The following is a 24619-nucleotide window of genomic DNA, read 5'->3' on the forward strand; positions in this document are numbered from 1 at the left end:
ACTGGATAATTTTGAATTATTTTGAATTGAATTATTTTAAAAATAATTCTAATTCTAAAAATAAATATGTTTCTACCCATAGGTACCAGGACAGAAGGAAAGAAGAAGGAAAGGAAATAATGATAGAGTTCTGATAGTTCTGCCTTGTTTATGTTACATTTGTTATATTTTTGTGCCATGAAGATTTTGAAAATAATACTAAAATAAGAGGAAAAAAAGAAGTCTGATTTCTTAACCATTATTTGGAACTCAGGACAATGACCCCAAATAGAAAAGGAAACTATTAGGCTATGTCTAATAGGTCAAGGAGCATAATATGTTTATTTATTTATTTTAAAGCAGAAGTGAGTGGTCCGGTCGTTTTCGCTAATGCTGCGTTCCAGGCAGGCTTTTGAAATCGTAAATTACAGCTTCAAGTCACAACTTACGACTTTGTAGCGTTTCAGGCAACCCACTCGTGTTTTTCCGACCTGTTTTACCGGTGAAAGTCACTATAACGGCCACTCGTAACTTCCGACCGGTGAACTCGTACCAGATCGAACTGGTACCACTTCACGGTCGGAAAAATACGAGTTTCCTTGAACGCACCATAACAGTCCTCGTCGCTACGTCACCACATTCACGGCGTTCCTTGGCTGCACACACAGCCCTGCATGCCGTTCTCTCTCCTCATTGGATAAAAACTGTAGGATACGATAAATGTTTTCTCTTCGGCTCAGAGCAGAGCAGAGGGACTGAGAGACCCGTGTTTCAGTCCAAACACTCTATGTAAGTGATTGCTGTCGGAAGATATAACTATTTAAGACTTATATTAACACAAATATATCACTCACTTCTGCTTTAATTGTAAAAAATAGCCGAAGAAATATATTTGAAAAATAAGCCTTGTGGCAGATGAGGGATGTTCATATCTGTGTTATACAGTTGGGTTGACATCTTGAGGTCAAAAGGTCAAGGAGCATAATACGTTTATTTATTTATTTTAATTGTAAAAAATAGCCGAAGAAATATATTTGAAAAATAAGCCTTGTGGCAGATGAGGGATGTTCATATCTGTGTTATACAGTTGGTTTGACATCTTGAGGTCAAAAGGTCAAGGAGCATAATACGTTTATTTATTTATTTTAATTGTAAAAAATAGCCGAAGAAATATATTTGAAAAATAAGCCTTGTGGCAGATGAGGGATGGTCATATCTGTGTTATACAGTTGGTTTGACATCATGAGGTCAAAAGGTCAAGGAGTATAATACGTTTATTTATTTATTTTAATTGTAAAAAATAGCCGAAGAAATATATTTGAAAAATAAGCCTTGTGGCAGATGAGGAATATTAATCTATATGTTGCACAGTTGGTTTGACATCGTTCACCCAAACGGTTGAAGCACATAATAGGTTTATATTTTGAATGTCAAATGAATGTTGAATGTTAAACTAACTTAATGCCGGTGGCTATCACATTGTCTATGTCCGACTGATTTCGCCTCCTACACAGTCCAAGTTCACGACACCGCCTCTTCAAGGTCCGAATAGAAATCACAATACTGTGATTCTGTGCTAAGACTGCAAGGATCTCTTTGTTAGATAATCCAATCTCGAAGTAACATTTAATTAAATCCTCCATTTCAGCAGCACTATGCCAGGACACGAAGTCTGTCAGCTCCAGCTCTGAATGACCTGGTTCTTCCTGGTAGCCTACATTTCTGACTTCATTTCTCGAAAATTTCGACTTTTTAAAATTTCGACTTTTTTTCTCGAAAATTTTGAATTTTTTCTCGAAAATTTTGACTTTTTTTCTCAGAGATTTAGAATTAATATATTACTCCGTGGCCCTAATGCTCTTCCGTAGTAGACCCCCCCCACCACCCCCAATGTTTTCTCAATGGATCTCCACGAATCACACAAGTGGCCAATTTTGTTTAAAAAAACGGCGAATTTCGCCGAAAGGTGACTAGTTTGTATGCCTGCATTAGGGTTCTGGCGGGGGGTCCTTTTCTTAAATTTATTTTCCATAATATTCCTGGGCCAGTGGTTACGGTTGGTCAGTGACTGAAAACATTATCCTTAATGTCATCCCCTGGGGTGCTCCTGATGAAAAGTCTTTAAGAGATTCAATCAACCAAATAATGTAAAGTGCATTTACCATTCATCTGAAGCAGGTACCAGCACCAACACAGCAGCGGAGAGTAGTGATAAAATAACCATCAAATGAGATTCATCATGGTCAAATAAAAGTTTATTAATCATTGTAGGAATACATGTTAAAAAAAAAGGATTTCCAGTTCTTTATGAGTGTCTTTTCACCAACATATTACCCATTTATTTAGTTCACAAAAATAATATGGAATTCAATTACAGAATAATAGTAGTCTAATAATAAGTCGTAGTATATAGACACCAATCCCCAAATCATTCATGATTGTGTGTCTCAGTGACAGTTTTGGCAGTTGGGGTGGCAGAGCACATTGTTGACACGACATTTACAGCCACCTGATGTATCTCCAACACCCTGCAAACACACAAAACAAAGAGACATAGTTCAAAAACACAACATAACCAATGTGTTAATGAAGTGAGCATGGAAAAATCCCAGGTTATTGTTTAAGATACGTCATTTCAGGAATGTGGAAATGTGGAATTATTATTTTACAAATCACAGATTTAGCATGGGGGTTTATATCAGCACAATTTATTAGGTAGAAATCACAATGTGTCAAAACGATAGTAATACTGTTGCCCAGTGTAAACACCCCAAATGGTGTTTCAATTACAGTGTGAGGGTGCATGCGTGTATGCATATTATCAAAAGGGTTTGTGTTTATATGTCGAGGAATGCATTTTACATTTGGGCCCCAGCGAGCCTGCTTCGTGACCCAGCAGATCTCTGTTTTACACATCAGGCAGCAGAGCCAATCACAGCCACTTTTCTTTTGCAGGTTGACATCACATCCGGGACACTTCATGGCTTCTCCGCTCTTCAGCATTTCCTAGAAAGAGTCAAACAGTACCACATACAGTACAACCAGTAAGTTGCATACTCAGAACTAGAGCTCATGATTATTCTATTGTTCAGTATTTTTGGTGTCTTTCTGTCGCTCTCTCTGTCACCGCCAGGGGATACCAAAGCAATTAAATTCTACACAACACTAAATAAACATAGAAAAAAATGAATACATTAATACATTGGGTTGGTCTTGAACATTGGTGAAGATGAATGTTATTTCTGAAACTCAAAGCACCTCTAACATCTCCTTGGTTTGCTTTGCAGCGAGGTCGTTCTCCGCCCGGACAAGCAGGTCGTCCTGGTACTGCTTGCAGTTCATGTCCTTATGGATAGCCTGCAAGTGTACGTCATGTATGGAATACAGCTCATCATCCATCCACAAATCAAACTGGATACACCTCAAGCACGAATGAAGGCACCAAGTAAGGTGACCAAGCCCCCACACCATGAGGGAAAAGGGGGACGGGGTGTGCACTTGCCTTGCAGAGAATACAGTTGGTCTCCTTGCAGAGACCGCAGGGGAACTGGTTGACATCGTCCTCATACACACACCAGCCCTGACAGTTGGCCGTCTGGCAGTGGAAGCTGTCCTTCTGGCGGCTCTCGGCGATGCTCAGCCGCAGGTCCAGGAAGCGCTGGTGCTCCTCCTCGGTCAGGAGCTGTCGGTCCGGAGGAACAAAAAAAAAGAGGGAAGGCCGTACAAGTTTGCACGAGTGGGAAATTGTGTGCCTGCATCTGATTTCATTCTTTGTAATTTTTTTTTTACAAAAGTTTCTTACACTTCCAAATTTTCAATAGCTATTTGGATGATTGAAAACAGATTGAATTGCAATATGCGGATGATAGAGGCTATGAGTTTCTGTGGGTAGTGTGAGGGGCTTGTGGTCCCCTCTTAGCCTGCACTCACAGCTTTTATCTCTCTGTCTTGCAGCTTCTTGTCACAGTTGTATAGGTTGTCTGCAAAGGGACAGGAAATCTCTGCATCCTGGCTGTTCACTATGGTGCCTTTCAGACAGTCTCTGATATGAAAGACACACACACACGCAAGCAACTTCAACATATGGTTGCATATATGACTTGATATGAACTGTGACCACCCATACCAGTTCACAAGATGTAGTAGTAAACAAATTAACGTTAAATACAATTGTCCTTAACATTACATTTAAGATTATTTTTTTGTTATGCAATGCGTTGACAATGGGTCTGGCATTTCAGATTTAACCATGCAAAACCGAGGACACCACATGTTGAATGTGGTGTATTTGAGGAGCAAGTAAAGTAAGTAAGTAAAGTATTTTGAGATTCCTGCTGACCTGCAGAAGCTGTGCAGGCACTCTCTGAGTATGGCGCCCTCTCCTGGCAGCACAGGGCACATGCAGATTAAACAATCCTGCTCCTGGACGCATGGAACGATGCTCTGATTGTCTGTCTGCATCAGCTCAAGGAAGTTCCTCTCCCTCTGCACCGCCTCGGCCTGCAACACCTTGGCGGGAGGGACACACGATTATTCAATCGTGTGTGTGTGTGTGTGTGTGTGTGTGTGTGTGTGTGTGTGTGTTTTCCAGCCCGCCTTACTGCAATGAATTGTACCAAAGTCATTGTACCTCACCTCAGTGTAAATCTGGTTGGCCTGTGCCTCCTGCCTCATGCGCTGTATTTCGTCTTCGTCTGGCTCGTAGGTGTCAGGAACCTGGTAGGCCACCGGCCGCTCCTCTGTGCACATCTCACAGCCCGGACGCGTCGGCTTGTTCACGAAGGTACATATCTTACAGGTCCAGCCCCGCTACAAACACATACAGTATGCACACACACACACACACACACACACACACACACACACACACACACACACACACACACACACACACACACACACACACACACACACACACACACACACACACACACACACACACACACACAAAGAAGCCCCTTATGATTAAGTGTTACGTCGGCTAACACTAACCGAAACTAGTTTATGAATATGGACATTCTGAATGTATAACAAAGGGTTTTGTTCTGACCTTGGGAGCCAGGGCGGGTTTGGGGGGCACTTTGGGTCGCACTTTGGGAAAAGCTCCCGCCTCCAGCCCCCTGGGGACGAGAATGACAGACTCCACGATCCCTGCAACACACCCATTCAATGGATTTATTAGAAAAATAATGTGTTCAGGTACAATTACTTCACACCTGTTGCCCACACAAAATGCATGTAATGATGACAGGAAAACATTAAATGTTTATGTTTTTAATGAAATAGCAGGACAAAAGAGATAAGAAAAGTCGATTGGCTTCCAAATTCCCACTGAGACACGAAGACAACATGAAATAGCACACAGAGCATGTACATTCTGTAACATGACACATGTTCAAGTAAAACCGGTAATAGGCGGAGGACTACAACGTAGGAATGGGAAGATTGTGCAGGTGTTAAATGCGTAGGGTATACTTTTACTTTGTTGAATATTGAGCTATAATAAAACAACTCGCTACACATACCTACAATTACCGCGCAGAATGGGATTTTTAAATCAATAAGCACACGGTATTATATTGTAAGGGTTAGAAGGAAACCCACTATCAAGGCACTGCTGCTCTTCCTCGCGCTGCTGCAGGTGTCTGGTCAGGGGGGCCGCAGCATGGGCAGAGCGGATGAACAGGAAGGCCTGGTCGCCACTTTTGCGGATGCCGTGGCTGTACAGCGTCTCACCGTCGCCCGCCAGACGCTTGCCGATGACCCAGCTCTGCAGTGTCGCGTTGAAGCCGAAGCTCTGACTGAACTGGGAGTGTGAAAATATATCAAGGCAAGCAGAAGAGTGAGTGGGAGTTGATTAAAATGACAATGATGATTTAGAATAGACTTAGAACTGATTGAATCAGTTGTCTTGCAATGTAACCTGAGAGGTGGCTTTTTTATACTGTTTAAATTGATACTGACAAAGTGATTAAACTGCCAAGCTCTACATGAATTGTTTGTTGCCATGCCAACTTGGTGTTACCTTGTCCTTTAGCTCTGCTATGGTCATGTTTGTGGAGACTTCAACACTCACAGGGATGCCCATTTCTGACTGGCCATCCTCAACTCCGACCTTTAACCTTAGAAGGGAGAGTAAATGTATAATCCATTGATAAACATAAGGCAACATATAAACACAAAACATGTATAGTGTATAATTAGTTGTGATTCATATTGGGATTTTTTCTGGTTCCACCAGAGCTTGACAAACGTACTTGATGGAGTTACTTGGGTAGGCTCGAGTGTCGACGATGACTTTCACAGCGACTGCGAGTTCTGACAACCTTTGAGAAAGTCTGGCTGCCTCTTCTTTCTCGCCGCCACCGATTGCCTCACCCAAGGCGTTGGCAAGCTCCTCGACTGCAAATAAAGTTGTACTTATTAGGCTAACCGTCCTTTTTTTATTCATTTTTTATAAACTCATAGTTATAGTATTCGTATATCCGTATGCCTATTATTGTTACGCTGCCCTGTGGATATACTACCCTTCCCTTTCGTTTTCAAACACACAAATTCGCACGTTCTCTCTATGTCTTTAATGCAAGCCAAAATAATGAAATATCTTATGTCAAAAACCAAAAGTCATAGCACCACAGTCAAAGTAGAAACGTTGACTCATTAACGTTACCTAACTTACCTTCTTTCAAATTTAGTGATGATTCGGACGTCATTGTCAAAGCTGTGTAGACTGCCGATAAACCCCAAACTTTAAAGAAGACACCTTTTAAGACAGCATTCAGAAGGTCTAAAGAATGTCCGCAGCCTACTCAAAATGGCCTTAGAGATTAAGACCTGTGTGTTCCAAAGACGAACTCAATATTTGCTCTGCATTGTTTATGGGAAATCGAAAGCAAGCCGACTCCAGGAAGTTAAGGAGGTATTTAAAGGGACCACGCAAAGTTTCACCACTTATACAGCGTGCTTTCTAAATATACCACAACAGTCAATGTATCACTGGCCTAAATTACATATTTGGATATTTTGACATCTATTTTATTGAATTATTGAACTTTATTATTTTATACAGATAAATAATAAAGTAGAATATAATGTAATGGATAATAATAGAACATAAAATAATATTATATAATGATAGAAAACAATTCAAGAATTACCTCGTACTTACACGAGGTGGCAGTGTCTATACTGAATGGAGAGTATACAATAATGAGATCCCGCTTCACATCAACATCTAAAAACAAATGAAATGTAAGTGGACGAGCTGTAGCTTGGCTATTGGGACTAAAAATGGATAGATGATCGGCTACTTGACAATAATGTGGGTATATTTTAAATAGCCTATGGCATTATTACCCTAATTGCAATGTTATGTCCCTACCACACAGACGTAATGTAAATATACCTCAGTCTTCACTCCTGATGGCATTTTTCTTTGGTGGAGGATTTTGACCAATCAGAGCTCGGGCATGGGAGGGGTTATATGCTGCCCAGTGTAGCGCAGAAAGTTGCAGAACATATTTTATTCCTGCCTGGACTTGACGATTTATTGAGCTCGCAGCGTCTCCATCACTTCTTCTTCCTCTTCCTCTGCAGATTCGCCTTACCAGGCTGAACGCTCAACACGCTCAACGCCCCAAAGGTGTGTGTTTTCGACGCAGTCCAAGATGCTGGCTTGTACGGAGATGATTACTATGTGCCTGCAGTCGGCCAAACGCAAGCATCTACTGGCTCAACAACAACCACTGCAGATTACAGGACAAGGGCTTCCGATTTTCCACGATGTAAGTTGATTTTACAGTCTTTTTTTCTTTGTGTGGTCTTATTACAGGTAAAGTATCAATACACATTGCTACACAATGTTAATTACATTTCATTTGCCAGGTAAACCGTAGCCTACTTATCTCTAACTACATCGATGTTATAGCAACAAAGTAGTCTTTTTAATTTCTTATTCATTCAAATATTTAAAAGTGAACCTATAGCCTGAAATTGGTTTATGAGTCACAGCTTTGCTAATTAATTGTATTAAGTTTTAAATATGCATAGTTTTCTTTCTTGAAGAATGAAAAAAAAATCTTTATTTATTCAGTCAGCTCAAAAGAAACACTTTAGATCCTTAACCGATTAGATGTTGTGTGTGTGTGTGTGTGTGTGTGTGTGTGTGTGTGTGTGTGTGTGTGTGTGTGTGTGTGTGTGTGTGTGTGCGTGTGTGCGTGTGCGGGCAAGCATGTGTGTTTGATAGAGAGAGAAAAAGTGTGTGTGTGATTGTGTGTGTGTGTGTGTGTGTGTGTGTGGGGGGGGGGGGTAGTGTTTGTGTGAGAGAGAAAAGTGTCTATATGAGAGTGAAAAAAAATTGTGTGTGTGTGTGTGCGTATGCACGTGTGAGAGAGAGTAAAAAGAGCGATATAGTGCATGTGTGTGTGTGTGTGTGTGTGTGTGTGTGTGTGTGTGTGTGTGTGTCTGTGTGTGTGTGTGGTGTGAAGAGGGGAGAGGGAAAACCTTTCCACAACAATAGCTCTGCTGCTGCATGAATAAGTAGAAGCTCTGACAGTTGGCGAGATTTCAGGAGCTGATGAACTGCCCACCATTACTTCCCAGCCTCTGAGCATAGACACAAGGTAACACCTTGGCTTGTACCCTCACACTCATATCAGTCACAGCGAGAAGCAACACCGGGGTCGCACTTGTGCCATCACCCAGCATGCACTACAACGTGCTCAACCTATGTTCCTCTGCATCCCTGCTGCAATCGCCGTCTCTCAAACACATGGTTGTAGGCAGGCACGCATACACATGACATGTTTTCTGTTTTCACTGCTTTTGGTTCGGTGAGTCACCTGTTCAATAAAGGACAGGCATACGGTCAGGATATTGGGACACAATACAATGGGACACAAGTGTGTTTGTGTGATTGTATGTGTGTGTGTATGTCTGTCTCCCTCCCTCACTCTGTAGCTTTCCTTAGTTTGTGTCTCTCTCTCTCTCTCTCTCTCTCTCTCTCTCTCTCCCTCTCTCCCTTTCTCTCTCTCTCTCTCTCTCTCTCTCTCTCTCTCTCTCTCAGCAAAAGTAAACATTGTACTTTGGTTTGGTTTGTATCTGTGAATATGTGAATGTTTGCTCACTTTATGTGCTAGCTCTAACTTCTAAGTGAATAGCCTGTTATGTAAAACTCAATGACAAAAATAATTAACACTGAATAGACATTCACAGAGAGAAAGAGACATGCCCAGAGCTTACAGTACATCATAGAGGTGTGATGCAGTGGTTGGAACATGCCCTCCTCAAGGCTATCCAGCAATTAACTTGGTGGTGTCCTCAGAGGCAGGGTTTCTGCCCGTTGTTTTATCCCAACCTTTTATCTTGGGTTGTGCATCGTGTGGCTCTGTGCTGGGAGGCTCTGGCCAAACAGACTATCTGCCCGCTTGTTTCTCTCCTTCTATGGATTGGATTGCTATGGGGTTTATTCTGCATCTCTCTTTATCTTATCTTAATCCAATAGTTTTATTTCTCTCCATACCTTTCTCTATTTTGTTCCTTTGCTCTTTCTCATCTTTTGCTCTATTCATCTCTCTTTCTCCTTCTCTTTCTCCCGTGGTTTCTCTCTCTCATACTAATGATCTCTCCTCTTAGGGTTTTGCAGAAATTCCGAGTGCACAGACAAAAGCATGCACATTTCATTTTTTAATTTTATTGGAAATTTATGTAATGCTGATATAGTTTGAATCTATCAAAAGCAGCAACATCATCTAAATATTATCACATTTTCTACCAGTTTGTTTAACTATGACAAAGACAAAGCCAAGCTTGTGGTGGTGTGTTTATAAGGCTTTAACAGCACCTACTATCCTACCAGCTGCCATCGCACCATCAGCACTAGCATGTAAGCGTGACCTTTCTTCTCAAGACACGCTAAACTGTGCATTATCAGCAAGATGAACCCAAGAAACCAAGAAGTGACAGAGAAGTTCAACCAAAACAAATTTTGACTCATGACATTTGCTACAACTCAGAGGTTTAATGGCTAATGATTCGAAGGAGGGAAACTGGGTCCGTGTGTGTTTTTCCGAGTGTGTTGTGGTGTGCTGCTACTGGCTTTGTTAACCATTTCTGAGTCATACTGCTAAATAATATGGCTGTTATTGTAGAATGTCTTGTTAATAGGTAAAAAATAGAACAAAAAAAATAGAACATTGTGTGTGCGTGTGTGTGTGTGTGACTTTGGGCACAATATTAAAATGGCCGCTGTCAGGCCAGAATGTGCCAAGCCCAAAGACATTGAAAGAATAAAACATTGAAAGAATTGAAAGAATAAAATGGCCGCTGTCAGGCCAGAATGTGCCAAGCCCAAAGACATTGAAAGAAAAAAGAGCTGGAAGGTTGGAGATGCTTACCTTGTTGACGGATGGAAACTGATACCTGGGGGCAACGTGTACAGTTATTAATAACCGTAAGGTCAGAACTGCCAGGCCTGTTTGTTTTGACCTCTCTCTAACAACGAACAATGGCATTCTGTCAGTTGCAATACAATCACAAAGATTGAGGCAGGAGAAGCACCGAAATGTTGTTGTGTGAGTTTCCCTGATCGTGTGCTGAATCTGGATTAATGGGCTCCAGACAGGTTCACCCCCCTATTTTCATAAAATCTGCATGAAAATTGACCGCTCATGAGGAATCATGATGACTGAAAAGAGTCAGGTAGTGGATATTTGATAGAGATTAGATACTTTTTGTATATTTGTAGCTGTGGCTGTGGTGGATATACTTTTGGAAGCACATTTTCCTACAGCATAGCTTTTTTAATGAGGTTTATATGCTAGTGTATCCCAAATGAATTGTATCAGTCTGCAATTATAAAGCAATACATTCTAAAATAAAACGAACCCAAAAAACAATAAGTCAGGATGGTTTGATTTAAATATGTTTTATTAGCCTGCTTTGTATTTCTGCAGATATATTTCTTTACCAGGTAGTGTATTTAAATAGTGTCATGTAATAAGAGAGAGATCGTTGTGGCAGTCTTTTAGATTCATTCTGATGAATGCTAATTGTGTGCACTGTTGAGGCCTTGATTAGTGCTCAACTGGAAGCAATAACCAACATTTCATCTCTTTCCTTTTCTATTCTGTTTTCCTTTCCCAGATTTTCCGCCGTGCAGACAAAAATGGTAAGTAAACAACATAATGCACTGGCTGTTGTGGTGGTGGCAAATGAGGTGGTGGTGGTGTGTATGTGTGTGTGTGTGTGTGTGGGGGGGAGGGGGTGGCTTCTTCTGTCTGTTTATGCTCCAACAAGTTTCTCCACCCAATTAAAATGCTAAGGGAGAGAGTATGACAAAACATTACCCACCTCTCCCTGTTAGTGTTGGACACAGATGACTGGGTGTAGACTGCTGCAATGGATGGATCTAAATTAGCGTAATGTGGCTCACTCACGCTATTCATGTCAAAAGAGATAATGTTCGTCTGAGAGAGTTCAGATGTCTTTCGGGAAAACAACAATGGCTGTGGTTGTGACTGTTGTGTGTTCCATTACAAAGATAAGATGCTTAATCGGTTTAATATCAATGAACACATGTTTGACTTAATTTTGATATTGGGCATTTGTTCTGGATTGATTAGAGTATTAGCTTGCACTTGCAGGAAAAAGTAAATTAAATTGGGCCCTGTAATTGATTAATACCATTTGTAGCTATAGTTCGCTACACATGTCGACCTGGTAGCTATATTTTGGGTATATGGACCAACTCTTTTGGAAAGTGTATACCATGCATCTCACGTGTGGTAAAATGCTGATACTGATGCTGATACACTGGTACCTGTGTCAGCTCTTGCATGGCAGACTGATAACCCAATACAATCTCGAAGATGTCCAAAGATCTTTGTGTAAATAAATGTCTGTTCAGCCACTCTCTATTTTCGAATGAGGTAACACAACAGTAATTGAGCCTGTGGCCTACTGAAAGCACTTACATTTGAAGTGTAATGATTGCTACAAACTGGGTGTCAGTGGTGACATTCGTGCCATGCATTCAAAGCCCAAGCAGCACATAGTCAATGACGTCTTTTCCCTTACCCAGCAGTGTCTCTTTCAGTAGCAGTGTCTTTTTTCACCATAGAGAATTAAAAGACAATGAAGTGTAGATCTTCGAGATTGCCTGTTTAAAATCCATGGACGGATCATATTTTGATGATTCTCTGCTCATTTCAATTTTAAATAAATGAAACAAGCGGCTATCAAATATTTATTCCACTATCTATGAAGATGATTGATTGTGCTTGATTTTCCCATTCGCTAACGCTTGGAGATGTGAATGTTTTTCGACGTCAAAACAATCCATGCTTTTCACAGAGGCGTCGTGGTAGAGAAGACACAGGTGTCGCCCGGGTCTCCTTTAAGTAGGCCTAGCGTGCTCTTATCCTGGATTCAGCTGTCCTACGATGTAATAGCAGAACCTCTGGGGGGAGACTGCACCGAGCTATCATCGGGTTTTGATGAAAAACACATTGAAGTGGATCCCGAATGTATTGCATCAGTCCGCAATTATAAAGCAATGAATTGTGCAAGAGATGAACAAAAAAACATAGTTACATTTAGAATATTTAGATTGAAGTGTTTGTTCAAAGTTTTTGATATGAGTTTTATTTGCCTGCTAATTATTGCTGCAGATATATTTCTAAACATGTGATTGATGGCACCAAGTAGTGCGTTTTAAATATAGTGTGACAGAGATATTGCACAGAGACATTGGGTATTTCTACCCAAGATAATTATTTTCCGTATTAGTGTATTAAGTCTTCAGAAGGGGATTTTAATAATCACATTTCTACGGTGGCCAGTGTTCACAGTGTTTATTTGAAACCTTTAAAGACCCTTTGATTTTACACTTTATTACTGCTGACATGACATGTTTGTATTTGCTGTTAATAGCCAATTATGCGCTGAAAGATCCCCGCCTCCAGCCACATGATTACTACCCGTTCCCTGTTACAGCAAAGGGGCACTCCCATAGGCAGTGTTATGAGTGACAACTGTGGTTGTGCGACGACGCTGCCTCTGTAAAAAAGGTCTGTTTTCTTTCCCCCTTGCCACGTATGAGACACTGGGCCTGAATCATCACCTTTGTTGGTGCTGAGGCTTAAAATCACTAAACTCCATTATCCAGTCCAATCTTTTAGGGAATAATGAGACATCACATTCAATCTGGCCAGACTGGACATCAGCAGTTAACCGCTGCAGAATGGACTGGGATTCCTAATCCACAGCAGTTACCCACTGACAGCCCTTAACCACATTCAAGAAATATTTTGGGGAGATTGCTGGTTCCCTTGGCCTTGGGCAAAATCCATTCGAAATATAAATTGCTGATAACATCTTGTACGCTATGCTCGCTACCAGTGAAAACGGTTTTAGCAGGTCTTGAATGAGAGTGAAACTCAGGCTTGCTAAGAAAGATAAATTACATATCATGCAACATAAAATATAAAGTATAGGGTTTATATTTGCATATGGCTGTTTTTCCTATTTTTCATTCCAACTGTTTGGATACATATTGAGTACATAGAGACATGACGTACAATTTAGACAACTGAAATGAAATTAATATGGCCACTCTAGCAAGATGAGGTCTATGGTAATATGAGGATTAACCCGGGTTCAATTATAACCCATTATGAAATATCGTATTCTTGATAAAGGGAAGTTGTGATCGCAGAGAGAGCTAAAATCTAATGTTGCACTTCCTATGAAGATGATTAGAAGAGAAAGCTGCTCATAATTGTCAGTCCTCAGTAGGGGTGGGAATCTCTTGGCACCTCACGATTTGATTAGATTCAGATTCAGAGGTCAACAATTCGATTATAAAACTATTATGATGATGCATCTTGATTCAACAATTTTTTTTATGTAGGTACATTTCCATGTAGGATTTTCAAAAATATATACATCTGACTTTGCTACTCAGAGTTTGCTAATCACTTCCTACTTGTGCGATGATCATGAAAGACAATCAACAGATGAATTACCTTATCTAATATTTTATACTAGATGAAGTCGGTTCTCTGCGCAGAGAAGCCGCAGGCAGAAAGGAATTTTCTGTAGCGCTCTGCAGCAGGCGAACCAGTTTAATAAAAAACTTTAAAAAAAAAAAATATATATATATATATATATATATATATTTTTTTTTATTAAATTTGTTTCAGATTATAAATTTTTCTGTATCGAGACAAAATCGTTCTAGAGAGAATCGCGATGCATCGAAGAATCAATTATTTTTCCCACCCCTAGTCCTCAGTCTTTTCCTCTACGCTCTCTGTCTTCAACTTCTGTTTCTGGATAAATGTAGCAAATCTCAGGTTGTAGGTAAGCTGGTGGTGTGTGTGTGTGTGTGTGTGTGTGTGTGTGTGCATGCAGAGGCGCGATATGTAGGTCATTGTTATGCTTTATGCTAAGAGGGATTTTTAATTAATGTGTCTTTTATTGCATACCACTGCGTCACTATGTTGCTCAAAGATGGAGGATGTATGGATCTTCTTGGTGAGGAGAAAGCATCCTAGTGCTGGTGGGACGCAGGTCTTTTTTTAAAGCATTAAACAGGCTTATTTATGGTGCAGAGTCTGAACGGGGCCCTTTACAGATGGCTCTCTGGAACACAGTTGAAGTGGAGCACTGATGCTAAGAATACCAGCAGCGTCAGTCGTAGCGCTGAGGAGAGATTCGTAGTGTCGGGGCCTTTTACACAGTGCCCAGGAAGGCCAGGAGTTACTCTTTCCCCGCTCTCTGGTGAGTTGTCTGAAGCCCATACGTACAGGTCCTGGTTGTTGGGGAGTTTCTAAAGCACTTAGGAGAGTTGAGGCTTGTCGGGAGCAGAAGAAGAGCTGAACTTCGGGAGGATTGGACCCTGGCCTACTTTGTGTCCTACTTAGTTGGTTCTTTCAGGGCTCATTATATCATCATCCTAGTTTATTCTGACCCCTTGAGTGACTTAATTAGCTCAGCCTGGCTCTCGTGTTTGTCTGTTTGTCTGTTTGGCACACAGCTCTGATTGCTGCCGTTGCTCGTTTCCGATTTGCTTTTAGAAGGAAACGAGAGTGCAAAGAGTTTTGTCACGTCGACTCTTGAAGTCCTTGACAAATATTGATCAAACTAAGCCACATGCGTGTTCTCGTCATTGTTTTTTATTATCCAACGATAAGGAAATATTACAAAAAAAGAGATGTTCACCAATGTTTACCAATGTTACACAAACTAGTGAGGGTTGGATTACAGCCGGCGTTGAGACGGCCTATGTTCAGATTGATGAACTAAATCAGAGTTATGCGTTAAAGTATATAAATAAATAGGACTTTGAAGTCAAGACATCTTTGTCTTGCTGTTGTACAATGTGATAGGAACAGAATGTTCCCCATCCTCAGGAAAACCTTGGCTAGTGGATGACACCTGGCGATTGGATTACTTATCAGCAAGAGAGGGAAAGGGGGGGGATGCGTAGGACACAGGCGACTGTGCTGTCACCAACATGTTCAGATAAACCGTCAGTCCGAGGTAACAGCCTCTGACATAATTGGGGCTGTCGTATTTTTAAACAAATGATCATGTGTATATTTAATTTGTTGACAGGGGATCTACTAACTAACCCCTACTTGTTGAGGTGCTTGCTCTATGAGCACTGCGCTACATCTCTCCACAGCAAGTGTAAGAGAATAAAAAACACATGTCAATCATTCAACGCGGCCAATCAACACAGCCTTTGATTGACTGTTCTGCATATCATTCTGGAAATAGAAAAAGCAGCACCCTCAGTATGTGTTCATGTGTTTTAGTTGTTCAGCAATTGTGATTTATAGTGAGATATTTTTAAGGCAAGTGGAAGGAAGGGTGAGAATGTCACCAAATAGGCCACAATAATTAATATATAGCAACAATATGAATATCTTCCCCGAAGAAGAACAAAAATAGCCCTTACGGTAAGGAAAGGGACCGAACATATTCAGGTGTATTGATCCACGCACTGTATGTGTGTGCTAGGAATGATCTGAGCACTGTTACTGTATGTCCTGTTCATCAACGAAAACCAAGTCGACAGTACAAGAATAGTCACCATCACTTCTTTAGCAAAAAAGGAAAAGAAACAACAATCAAGATCATCTTTTGGACATAATCCTACGAATATGCTCTTATTTAAAAACGTCTTCACGTAAATGTCTTGGGGGATATGTTATTTGAATCGCCTGTAAATCGTCGTTATCATTCCACGGTTGATTGAATGTGAGAAGCCTCCCAAAACACCAGTCTGTGTTCAGGTGAAACAGGCGTGTAGGAGGAGGGAAGCGTTTCCGTTTCTAATCACACAGCCAGCCGTGATGGGCATCACAACACCTGTAGACCCAGATGGACAGTGCACCGCAGGCCGGGAGAGATGCTTAGGAGAAGAGAGAGAGAGAGAGAGAGAGAGAGAGAGAGAGAGAGAGAGAGAGAGAGAGAGAGGCTTGCATGCAATCTCGCCCGGCCACATTACACATTCCGCTGTCGTCCAGGTAACAGCAAACCATATGGCTGTCAGACTTCAGACTTGTCCTTGAGATTTTTTTTGTCCCTTTTGTATTATTCATCTTGTGGTTTTGATATTAAACATAACAACTTGTTTAGTATGCTTTGTTGAATTAGTCTTCAATTAGTCTGAATTAGTCTTGGTTTAATGTGTACAAGTTTACTGTTGATTAAATTATTATTGTCATAGCTGTTTTAGCTGGATAAACAGCTATCCAGCTAAGTTGCTGTTAGCTATTTGTCTTTTTTATTGGCTCAAGCTGACCCCACACTACAAGATAAATGTCCCGATATCGTGGCCGATTTGCCCCTTACGAGAATCGGGGTGGCGTTCCCATGGCAGCCGAATCGGGACGAAAATCGGCCAAGATTATCCTGTCTGCCGTAGTGTTCTAAGATAGAATCTCATAAACTTAAGGCCTCCCGATCTCAAAATCGGGGTTATCCAACATGATAGATATTTTCGGAATGTTGAGTGTGTAGTCAACATAATAGCGACACACACACACACACACACACACACACACACACACACACACACACACACACACACACTGACCCGAAGGTGCTCCATTAAATGGTTTTATATCTTAAACAAATTCCGTTGCAAATAGGAGGCGCGTAGCATCAATATCCTAACTAATGTAAGTTGGACACATTTTGCAGATTGTAAATTGATATGAGACATTTTAAACGTTCACAATCCTGCTCTATGCTCTGGGATATTTTGTTTATCATCATTTCTATTAACTTCTGCGTGGTGCACACGCAACAGTTGTCATGTAGATTGATCATCGGCCCGTCTTTTGCGCGGATCACACTTGAGCACCAGAATGTAAATTGTCATGAGACATTGTAAATTTTCACAATCCTGCTCTATGCTAATATTTTGTTTATCATCATTACTATTAACTTCTGTGAGGCGCATAAAGTGGTCATGTAGATCGGTCGTCAGCCCGTCTATTGCGTGTATCACACGTCACGAGCAGATCTTGCACACGTCAGTCATGTCCAGTGGTGTAGTCTAGTTTTTTGTAGTGGGTATACTGTGATTCCCTCCTAGCCTCTTCCACACCCATCCTACCACCACCACACTCACTGTCGCATACAGTAGCCTACAACCACCATAAATCATTGAGATTATTCAACACTCAATATTGTCATCAGTTTCTAGGACATTAAACAGTCAAATTAAAATCACCATTAGGCACTAGCATCAAATAAACTATAAAGAATCAATAAATAAATATTTGTTGGCTATATAAACATGGTATTACTGTATATGCCACCAGCCTGGCACAATACTAATGTGCGAAGGATACGACGACGGGATACTTGAGTCTGTCCTGTGCAATAAAGTTTTAGAGTTTTAGAGACAAGAAAAAGAGTTGGTAATTTGTCAAACAATTACAACTCAATAAAATAAAATACCCTATATAAGAAACAATAAATGCAAAAATACTAAATAAAAACATGTAGGCTATGTTTCCCATACAAAAATACTTATACTATATACTAAAACATCAGCAACTGTTCTAAGACATATTATTGTTATTGTTATTATCAATGACACTCTATGACACTTGGAATCCGCCACAAGCGTGGCTATCACAAAGCTAACCATTGCGGACGTCGCAGAGCACAACGTCAATATTTAAAGTAGAAACACAATGTCAAGCTTAAACGTTTATTTCTTGTTCCACGTGTGCTAAAATGATTGATTGGAAATACGATTGTTCTATATATTGGGCGTTTGTCTGTGGGGACCACCGTTTATATGCCTAGAAGCTAGGTGCTAATGTTACATATCCGGGTGTACTCCCGGTAGAAGCTAAATGCTAAAAACAATAGTCTATAGTAAAAACAATAGCCTGTCCAATAGTAATTAGGGGAGAGGGAGGGCCATCAGACTTGTCACTCAAACCTGCACGCCAGTAGTAAGGAGAGTTGATTCATGATATATTAGTCGAGCTGAGGTACAGCGCACAGGTTGAATTTACGAATGATACATTCTGTGACAGAACTGTCATACTTTCATTCATAAAATTAACAGAATTTCCGCCACTATCGAAATTGATACGTGTCATTGCGCATTTCTAAGTGGGCATACGGAAATGCTGGAGCTTTCTTAATGGGTATACGGCGTATACCTGCGTATCACGTAGAGTCGACCACACCACTGGTCGTGTCCCTTGGCAGTCCTATTTGTTGGATATTTGTTGATGTTGTCATGCGTGTTCTGGTTATTTGCGCATGATTAAACATGAGTCTTTATATGGCGATAAAACAAAGCTTTGTTGCGTTTTTTTTTTCTTCTTTTTGAAGTTGGGATTGGGGGTGCGCCAACCCGGTTGGGACGTAGAAGGGGGTGCGCAGGAAAAAAGTTTGGGAACCGCTGCTCTAGATCTACAATCTCTTGTCTCTCGATCTCTTGTCTCGTGCTGGATGACGTAGCCTACACGGCCGAGAATCGGATAAGATTATCCTATAGTGTGTGGTGTTCCGTCTTGTGTTCGAATCTTATGTAGGATCGGAGAGCAACAAATCGGCTGCTATTCTCGTTATGTGTGTGGTGTACTCCGACTCAAAAATCGCATAAGATTAAAAAATCGTGTAGTGTGGGGCAGCCTTAAGTGTTTAGTTTGGGTTGAATATTTTTGCATCTCATCAGGACAAAACCACCCAACACAAATCTTGCCATCATTCTTGGCACCACTTCATTTAATGGCAGTTGAACTATTTTCCTTGTGTTTGATGGGCGGCTGCTAGATACTGAATCAGTCCAACCAACTGAAGCCCTGGATACAAAATACAAAATATTTGATGAGATTTATGCATTTAGTTTGAGATCTTTTTTGTGTTGGTTAGGTGATGTTGATGTTTGCTTTGGTATTTTGTTGAATTTAAAGAAATTATAAAACCTTTAGGAATTTTTCAGAAATAGTAGTATTGTGTTGTTTGGTTGAGTACACTACATTCCTGGTACTATCCAGCTCAACTGGTGTGCATGGGGTTCAGGGCAACCATTGCTGAGAATGTCCACTCGCAGTAAGATGCTTTGGATGAAATCGTCCAACAAAAGGTTTATATATTTATGAGGGGGGAGGGGGGAACAATGTGGTGCAGCTGTGTTGACACTTTAAAGTCCTACATTTATTTTCCTCAGTGACATATTGCACATTTCTAAATACATTGATTTTCCTCGTCCTCATCCGCTGATCTCAGCCTTAACGCGCAATCTGCGTTTCTCTTCCAGACGACGGCAAGCTGACGTTTGAGGAGTTCAACACCTACTTTGCAGACAGCATCCTGACCACCGAGGAGCTCCAGGAGCTATTCTGCTCCATCGATGGACGACAGAACGAGTAGGCCTCGTCGCTCCTGAGAATCTCCTCTCTGCTCAAGAGAGTTCCCTCTTGATCACATGAACATTCAAATGAGTGTACGATGGGTGGAATTCCAACCTTGGCTTGTTGTACACAAAGATGCAAGTTATTACAACACAATACATGACTCTTTGGGTACAGGCAGTGCAGAAGGACGGACATTTACAAAATGGGTATTTTTGTGCTATTTGTTGATATGCTGTTCCTTTCTTTGCACAAGATCAAATGTGCATGTTATTTAAGCAAAAGAAACAGATGGCTGCAAAGCAAAGAAGAAAGAGCAAAGGGTGTCTTATACTGATTACTGTACTGAAGGCTACCCACTCAATGGGGGATTTCAAGTAAATTCCTTCATTTTGTTTTTATTTATTTATCTTTCCCTGGTCATGGAAATCAAGATACTGCATTGAGTGCTTAAAATCCTCCCATATTTTACTGTGCAATCAAACAAAATCCCTGTTAAAGTTGAATTTCAGAACATTTAAGTCCATGCAGGCCAGGCTATGGTGTTGATTTCAACCACAGTAAATGCACACTACAAAAAGGAATTATAATTTGTCATCATGGGTTTATGTGAAACTTTATGAGTCACCCTGCTTTATTGTCTGTGGCTTGTGTACATGCACTATTTCAAATGTATTTTACCGTCCGCTGGATATTCACAGAATAAGACAAATGGATGTGAAGGCAAGGCTGATAAAATGGAAAATTGGGATGATGTTTCTGTGATAGGATGAAAAATCGTTCTCACAAGCAGTCAGATGAATAAAAATGAAGGGGTAGCAGCCAGGAAGGATTGGCATCAGCCTATGTACAGACTCAATGTGTAACATTGGGTTTAATTAATAATGTAGACCGTGGAAATGTATTTATTCATACATTTTTTGTTATTCATGTCAGCGCTTCTGTTAGAGTGAAGGGATGCTGATTGCCTCCCATTTAGTCTGAATCCAACTCTGCAATTTTTATCTTCAATTCTGTGTGGCTCATCTAAGAACCCACCACACATTTTAAGTTAATAAAGTATTATGACCAATCCATAACAGAGCATTTTTATCCTTTAAGTGTCTTATTTATCCACCTCAGTGTGTGAGAAGGCCAGCAGATCTTTGAACTCTACTACTAGCTGTGTTAACCTCCATTTTCTATTCTCTGTTCTGCAGCAACCTTGACACTGAGAAACTCTCAGGTGAGTCAGTCTTGATTTAATCTCTCATGTCTGTCTGTCTCTCTCTCTCACTTTTTCTCTGTCTCTCTCCCTGTCCCCCCTTCTCACTCCCTCAACTGATTAATTGTTCAATTCTCCACTCTTTTTCTTTGTCATTCTTTATCACAAACAGTTATTTAAGCATGCAAATGAGATGCTTGACATTTTTAGTCTTGAGTTTCAAAACTAATTTACCTTATCGTCGTCCAAATTGCACCACTGTCAGCATCCTTGCGGTAAATGTTATGTAGGTAAAACTAGTAGAGCTCTAAAAACCCGGATTGCGGAACATAGCAGCACAATCAGATGTAAAAATGTAAACTCTCCAGTAGCAGCACATTTTACTCAATTCAATCATCCAATGTCCTCATTAAAATACATAGGTATAGAAAAAGTCTCTTTCCCCCCTAGAGGAGGCGATCTAGACACCCTGTTCCGTCCTCGGTATGTCTATCGTATACCCTGACGGCCAGCTAAACTCTTTCCCAAACACCAGGACTCTGTAGGTTATTTCTCACTTCCACAGGTTTATTGGAATGCAAGGGAAAAGGTGAAACTGCAACACGGAAATAAAAAGGCTGAATAAACAAAGAATAATGAATAACATGAATAAAGCTTGAATAAAACTAATTTCCAATCCACTATAACATGTGGCATTTGGGTTTGTATTTATCTCAAATGTAAATAAGCAATAATATTTACATGTAAACATTCATTTTGGTCATTACAACACTATTACTGTCGTCAAAATGACACATGTGTGACTTAACATGGCGTTCGTATGGCCATAGTACATTTAGACTATCTTTAGAAGATACCTTAAAAAAAACGTTACCAAACTTTTCACTGGAGTCAAAATAATAATGAATACTTTCAAAAGAAATCAAAATACAAAGAATACTTACCAACGATGCTACGTTAAGCATAAGATGTCGACAGATTCAATTGGATTGCACTAGATTCACTAGACTTGAATGAAATGCTGAACCAAGTAGAAACGTGAGTGAATTATTTTCCAAAGGGTCACACGATAAGCCAATTCTAATCATGTGATCTTAAAGTGACCACGTCCTAAATAGGAACACATAGGAAATGCATATTGCTGGAACACATTAGAATTCAGAAATGCTGACTAAATGTAAAGCATATCTTTTTAAACATTAAACATCAAACTTCAAAAGCTTTTAGGACATTTTCTTACCCATAACAAAACACACCCTCTTAGCAAGAAGAGAGCATTTCTGGATTTATAATCTTAAAACTCGTACACCTCATGGTTTAAATATTGACTATGATTTGAGTTTCCTCTAGCTATGTTTATGTTCATATATTTTAGATTGGATAAAGATGTTATTTATGATGTTCTCTCTGAGAACGGAAACTGTAATGTCATTTTTTCTATATCTATGATTTTTATTGATCATAAACTACATTTATAATCTTTATATCTAAAAACAAAAAATATATATTTCTTATCTCTATGACCATAAGCTATGGTAATATCTACTCCCAGTCCGATCTTTCTGACAACGTCCTCAACCAGATGGGGGTGCGTCTTTGAAAGTGATCAGCTGACTCTGATTGATTTAAATCAGACAATCCAAACCTAGTCTATATGACTGAGAAACATTCTTAAAACATTCTTACTATTGGAACTCGGAATGTGCGTTACACCTCACCATTATAAAGCATCAACATCCCTGCCATGAATCAAGCAGATTGTCATGTATCTTAATCAAAAAACACAATGTTCTCCTGTCCTATTTCTCAGGAGTTATTTTGGCATTTAAGTAAGAGGCCAGTAAAAGAAAAAAAAAATAGGATAGAGGCCCTAAATACTGGGCCCACTCAGAATAAAAATGGATGCATTATTTATTGGATCGCAACAGCAACAATCTGGCAGATAGTCCAGGAGAGCTGACTATCACTGGAGTTCTTTGTCTTCTATCATTCAATTCAATCTGTATTGGATTGAAGCAAAACACTAGGTTGATCAATAGGATATAGTACATGTGTGAGTAATTTATATGGACAAAGACCTCCAGAATATAATCATCATCATCATCATTATCATCATCATCATCATCACTGTCTTCATCCTCATTATCATCACCATCATCATGGTTCTATTAATTAATGAAAACCTTTTGATGTTTACGCCGTAGCTTTCATGCACTCTAACCTTGAGTGTTGTTTGTCCTCCTTTAGATTACTTTGCCCAACACCTCGGGGGGTATGTTAACGTCCTCTCCGCCCTGGAGAGCCTTAACATCGCCATTCTCAAAGCCATGGATAAAACTAAAGAGGTACGCTTTCATTCAGTGGACAGTGCATGATGCTTGTTATCCGGATTGTGATCTGATAGCCATTTAGATTTAAATTAGCGTTAGCTTTTTGAAACAAAGTTCTTTTTGACCCAATGTGTCCTTGGCACTGCAATCATTGGCAATGCATAATGAGTGGAAATTGGCTAGACACCACACACACACACACACACACACACATACACCCACCAAACACATACACACATAAAATAATTTTTTGATGGCTCGCTTAAGGCCCTTATATAGTTGTTATTGCATTAGAGATGAATTGCTTTTATATTTTTGAGCTATAATTCATATAGAAAGACATTTACAAGCATTGGCTGCAGTTGTTTTTTAAATTCAAATATCATTAAATAGTTATCTTTATATATATTTTTAAGGTTTTCGCTTCCTACCATCTCAGATTTATTATGGCGACTACAAATTATTTCATGTTAATATAATCGGTGATCTTATCAGTGGGGATATCATTTCGGAGAATTAAAACCTTGGAAGTGTCCTGAATATGTATGGCCTAATTAGAGGCGGTTTCTCCGTGGTGCGGCTTCAGTACAGAGTCTGTGCAGGGAGGAATCTTTAGTCCACATGGTATAAGGCCAGCGACTGCTAACCCCACCACGCCTCTCATGAGGAGGTGGTTGTCATCTTAAAGTTTTTCACACAAAAACTTATGTCGGCGACGGTACAACCCAGAGTGCATCCCTCTACTAGAATGTGCTTAAGTATTCCGCTTTTAGTTTCAGTTGTCCATAGATATATACACTGCCTAGATATCGCCTGAGCTGCGCTGTTCAATGCCGCCGTCATTCATTCAGGTGGGTTGTTACCCCGCGGCAAGATGGTGGCATTGTTGACGCCTGCTTAGAAGCCGAATGCGATATCTAGTCAGTAGATATATCCATATCTATGTCAGTTGTCAAGGGGATTACACAACTGCCGGGTCTTATATTGTGTTTTTGTGTGTGAGCCTGCATGTGCGCAGTGTGTGCAATATGAGTGTGTGTGTATGTTGATGTTGTGATGGGGTGATGTTTATGTCTCTCTCTCTCTACCTCTCCCTCGGTCTCTCCCCCCCCCCCCATGTCCTCCCGGGCGCCCTCTGCCTGCCTGTGTCGGGGGTCAGGAGTACCAGGGGGCCAGCGTGCTGGGACAGTTTGTCACCCGCTTCATGC

The 24619-nt window shown here is 40.4% G+C and overlaps 2 protein-coding genes across 2 annotated transcripts in view; one reads left to right on the plus strand and one right to left on the minus strand.

Moving 5' to 3' along the window:
• Positions 1 to 2216: 2216 nt before the first annotated feature.
• Positions 2217 to 6868, minus strand: rbck1 (RanBP-type and C3HC4-type zinc finger containing 1). Its single transcript, XM_084464340.1, has 12 exons — positions 6659 to 6868; positions 6237 to 6381; positions 6005 to 6101; positions 5584 to 5785; positions 5030 to 5130; positions 4615 to 4788; positions 4319 to 4488; positions 3910 to 4021; positions 3482 to 3661; positions 3238 to 3336; positions 2842 to 2985; positions 2217 to 2507 (listed from the first exon to the last, which is right to left on the minus strand). Exons 1-12 carry the CDS (start codon positions 6690 to 6692, stop codon positions 2427 to 2429), a joined length of 1539 nt encoding a protein of 512 aa, XP_084320466.1. The 5' UTR covers positions 6693 to 6868; the 3' UTR covers positions 2217 to 2426.
• Positions 6869 to 7188: 320 nt separating this feature from the next.
• The window catches only part of necab3 (N-terminal EF-hand calcium binding protein 3), a gene marked incomplete at its 3' end in the record, with an annotated part of 31794 nt that continues 14363 nt past the window's right edge, over positions 7189 to 24619 (plus strand). Inside the window, exons 1-7 of the mRNA XM_084464342.1 lie at positions 7189 to 7300; positions 7576 to 7763; positions 11122 to 11146; positions 19784 to 19892; positions 21077 to 21102; positions 23329 to 23426; positions 24571 to 24619. The exon at positions 24571 to 24619 is cut by the window's right edge and continues 88 nt beyond it. Of these exons, the coding sequence (XP_084320468.1) occupies positions 7647 to 7763; positions 11122 to 11146; positions 19784 to 19892; positions 21077 to 21102; positions 23329 to 23426; positions 24571 to 24619 (424 nt within the window). The 5' untranslated portion in view covers positions 7189 to 7300; positions 7576 to 7646. The remainder of the gene's footprint in view (positions 7301 to 7575; positions 7764 to 11121; positions 11147 to 19783; positions 19893 to 21076; positions 21103 to 23328; positions 23427 to 24570) is intronic.

Source organism: Micromesistius poutassou (assembly GCF_964030765.1).
Source record: "Micromesistius poutassou genome assembly, chromosome: 2".
In the NCBI taxonomy this organism is placed as follows: Eukaryota; Metazoa; Chordata; class Actinopteri; order Gadiformes; family Gadidae; genus Micromesistius; species Micromesistius poutassou.

Coding starts and splice junctions, on each gene's coding strand:
- rbck1 (XM_084464340.1), bottom strand. CDS start 6,692: ATGACGTCCGAATCATCACTAAATTTGAAAGAAG. Junction 5,786..6,004: donor TAGCAGAGCTAAAGGACAAG/GTAACACCAAGT, acceptor TCACACTCCCAG/TTCAGTCAGAGCTTCGGCTT. Junction 3,337..3,481: donor CCAACTGTATTCTCTGCAAG/GCAAGTGCACAC, acceptor GTACACTTGCAG/GCTATCCATAAGGACATGAA.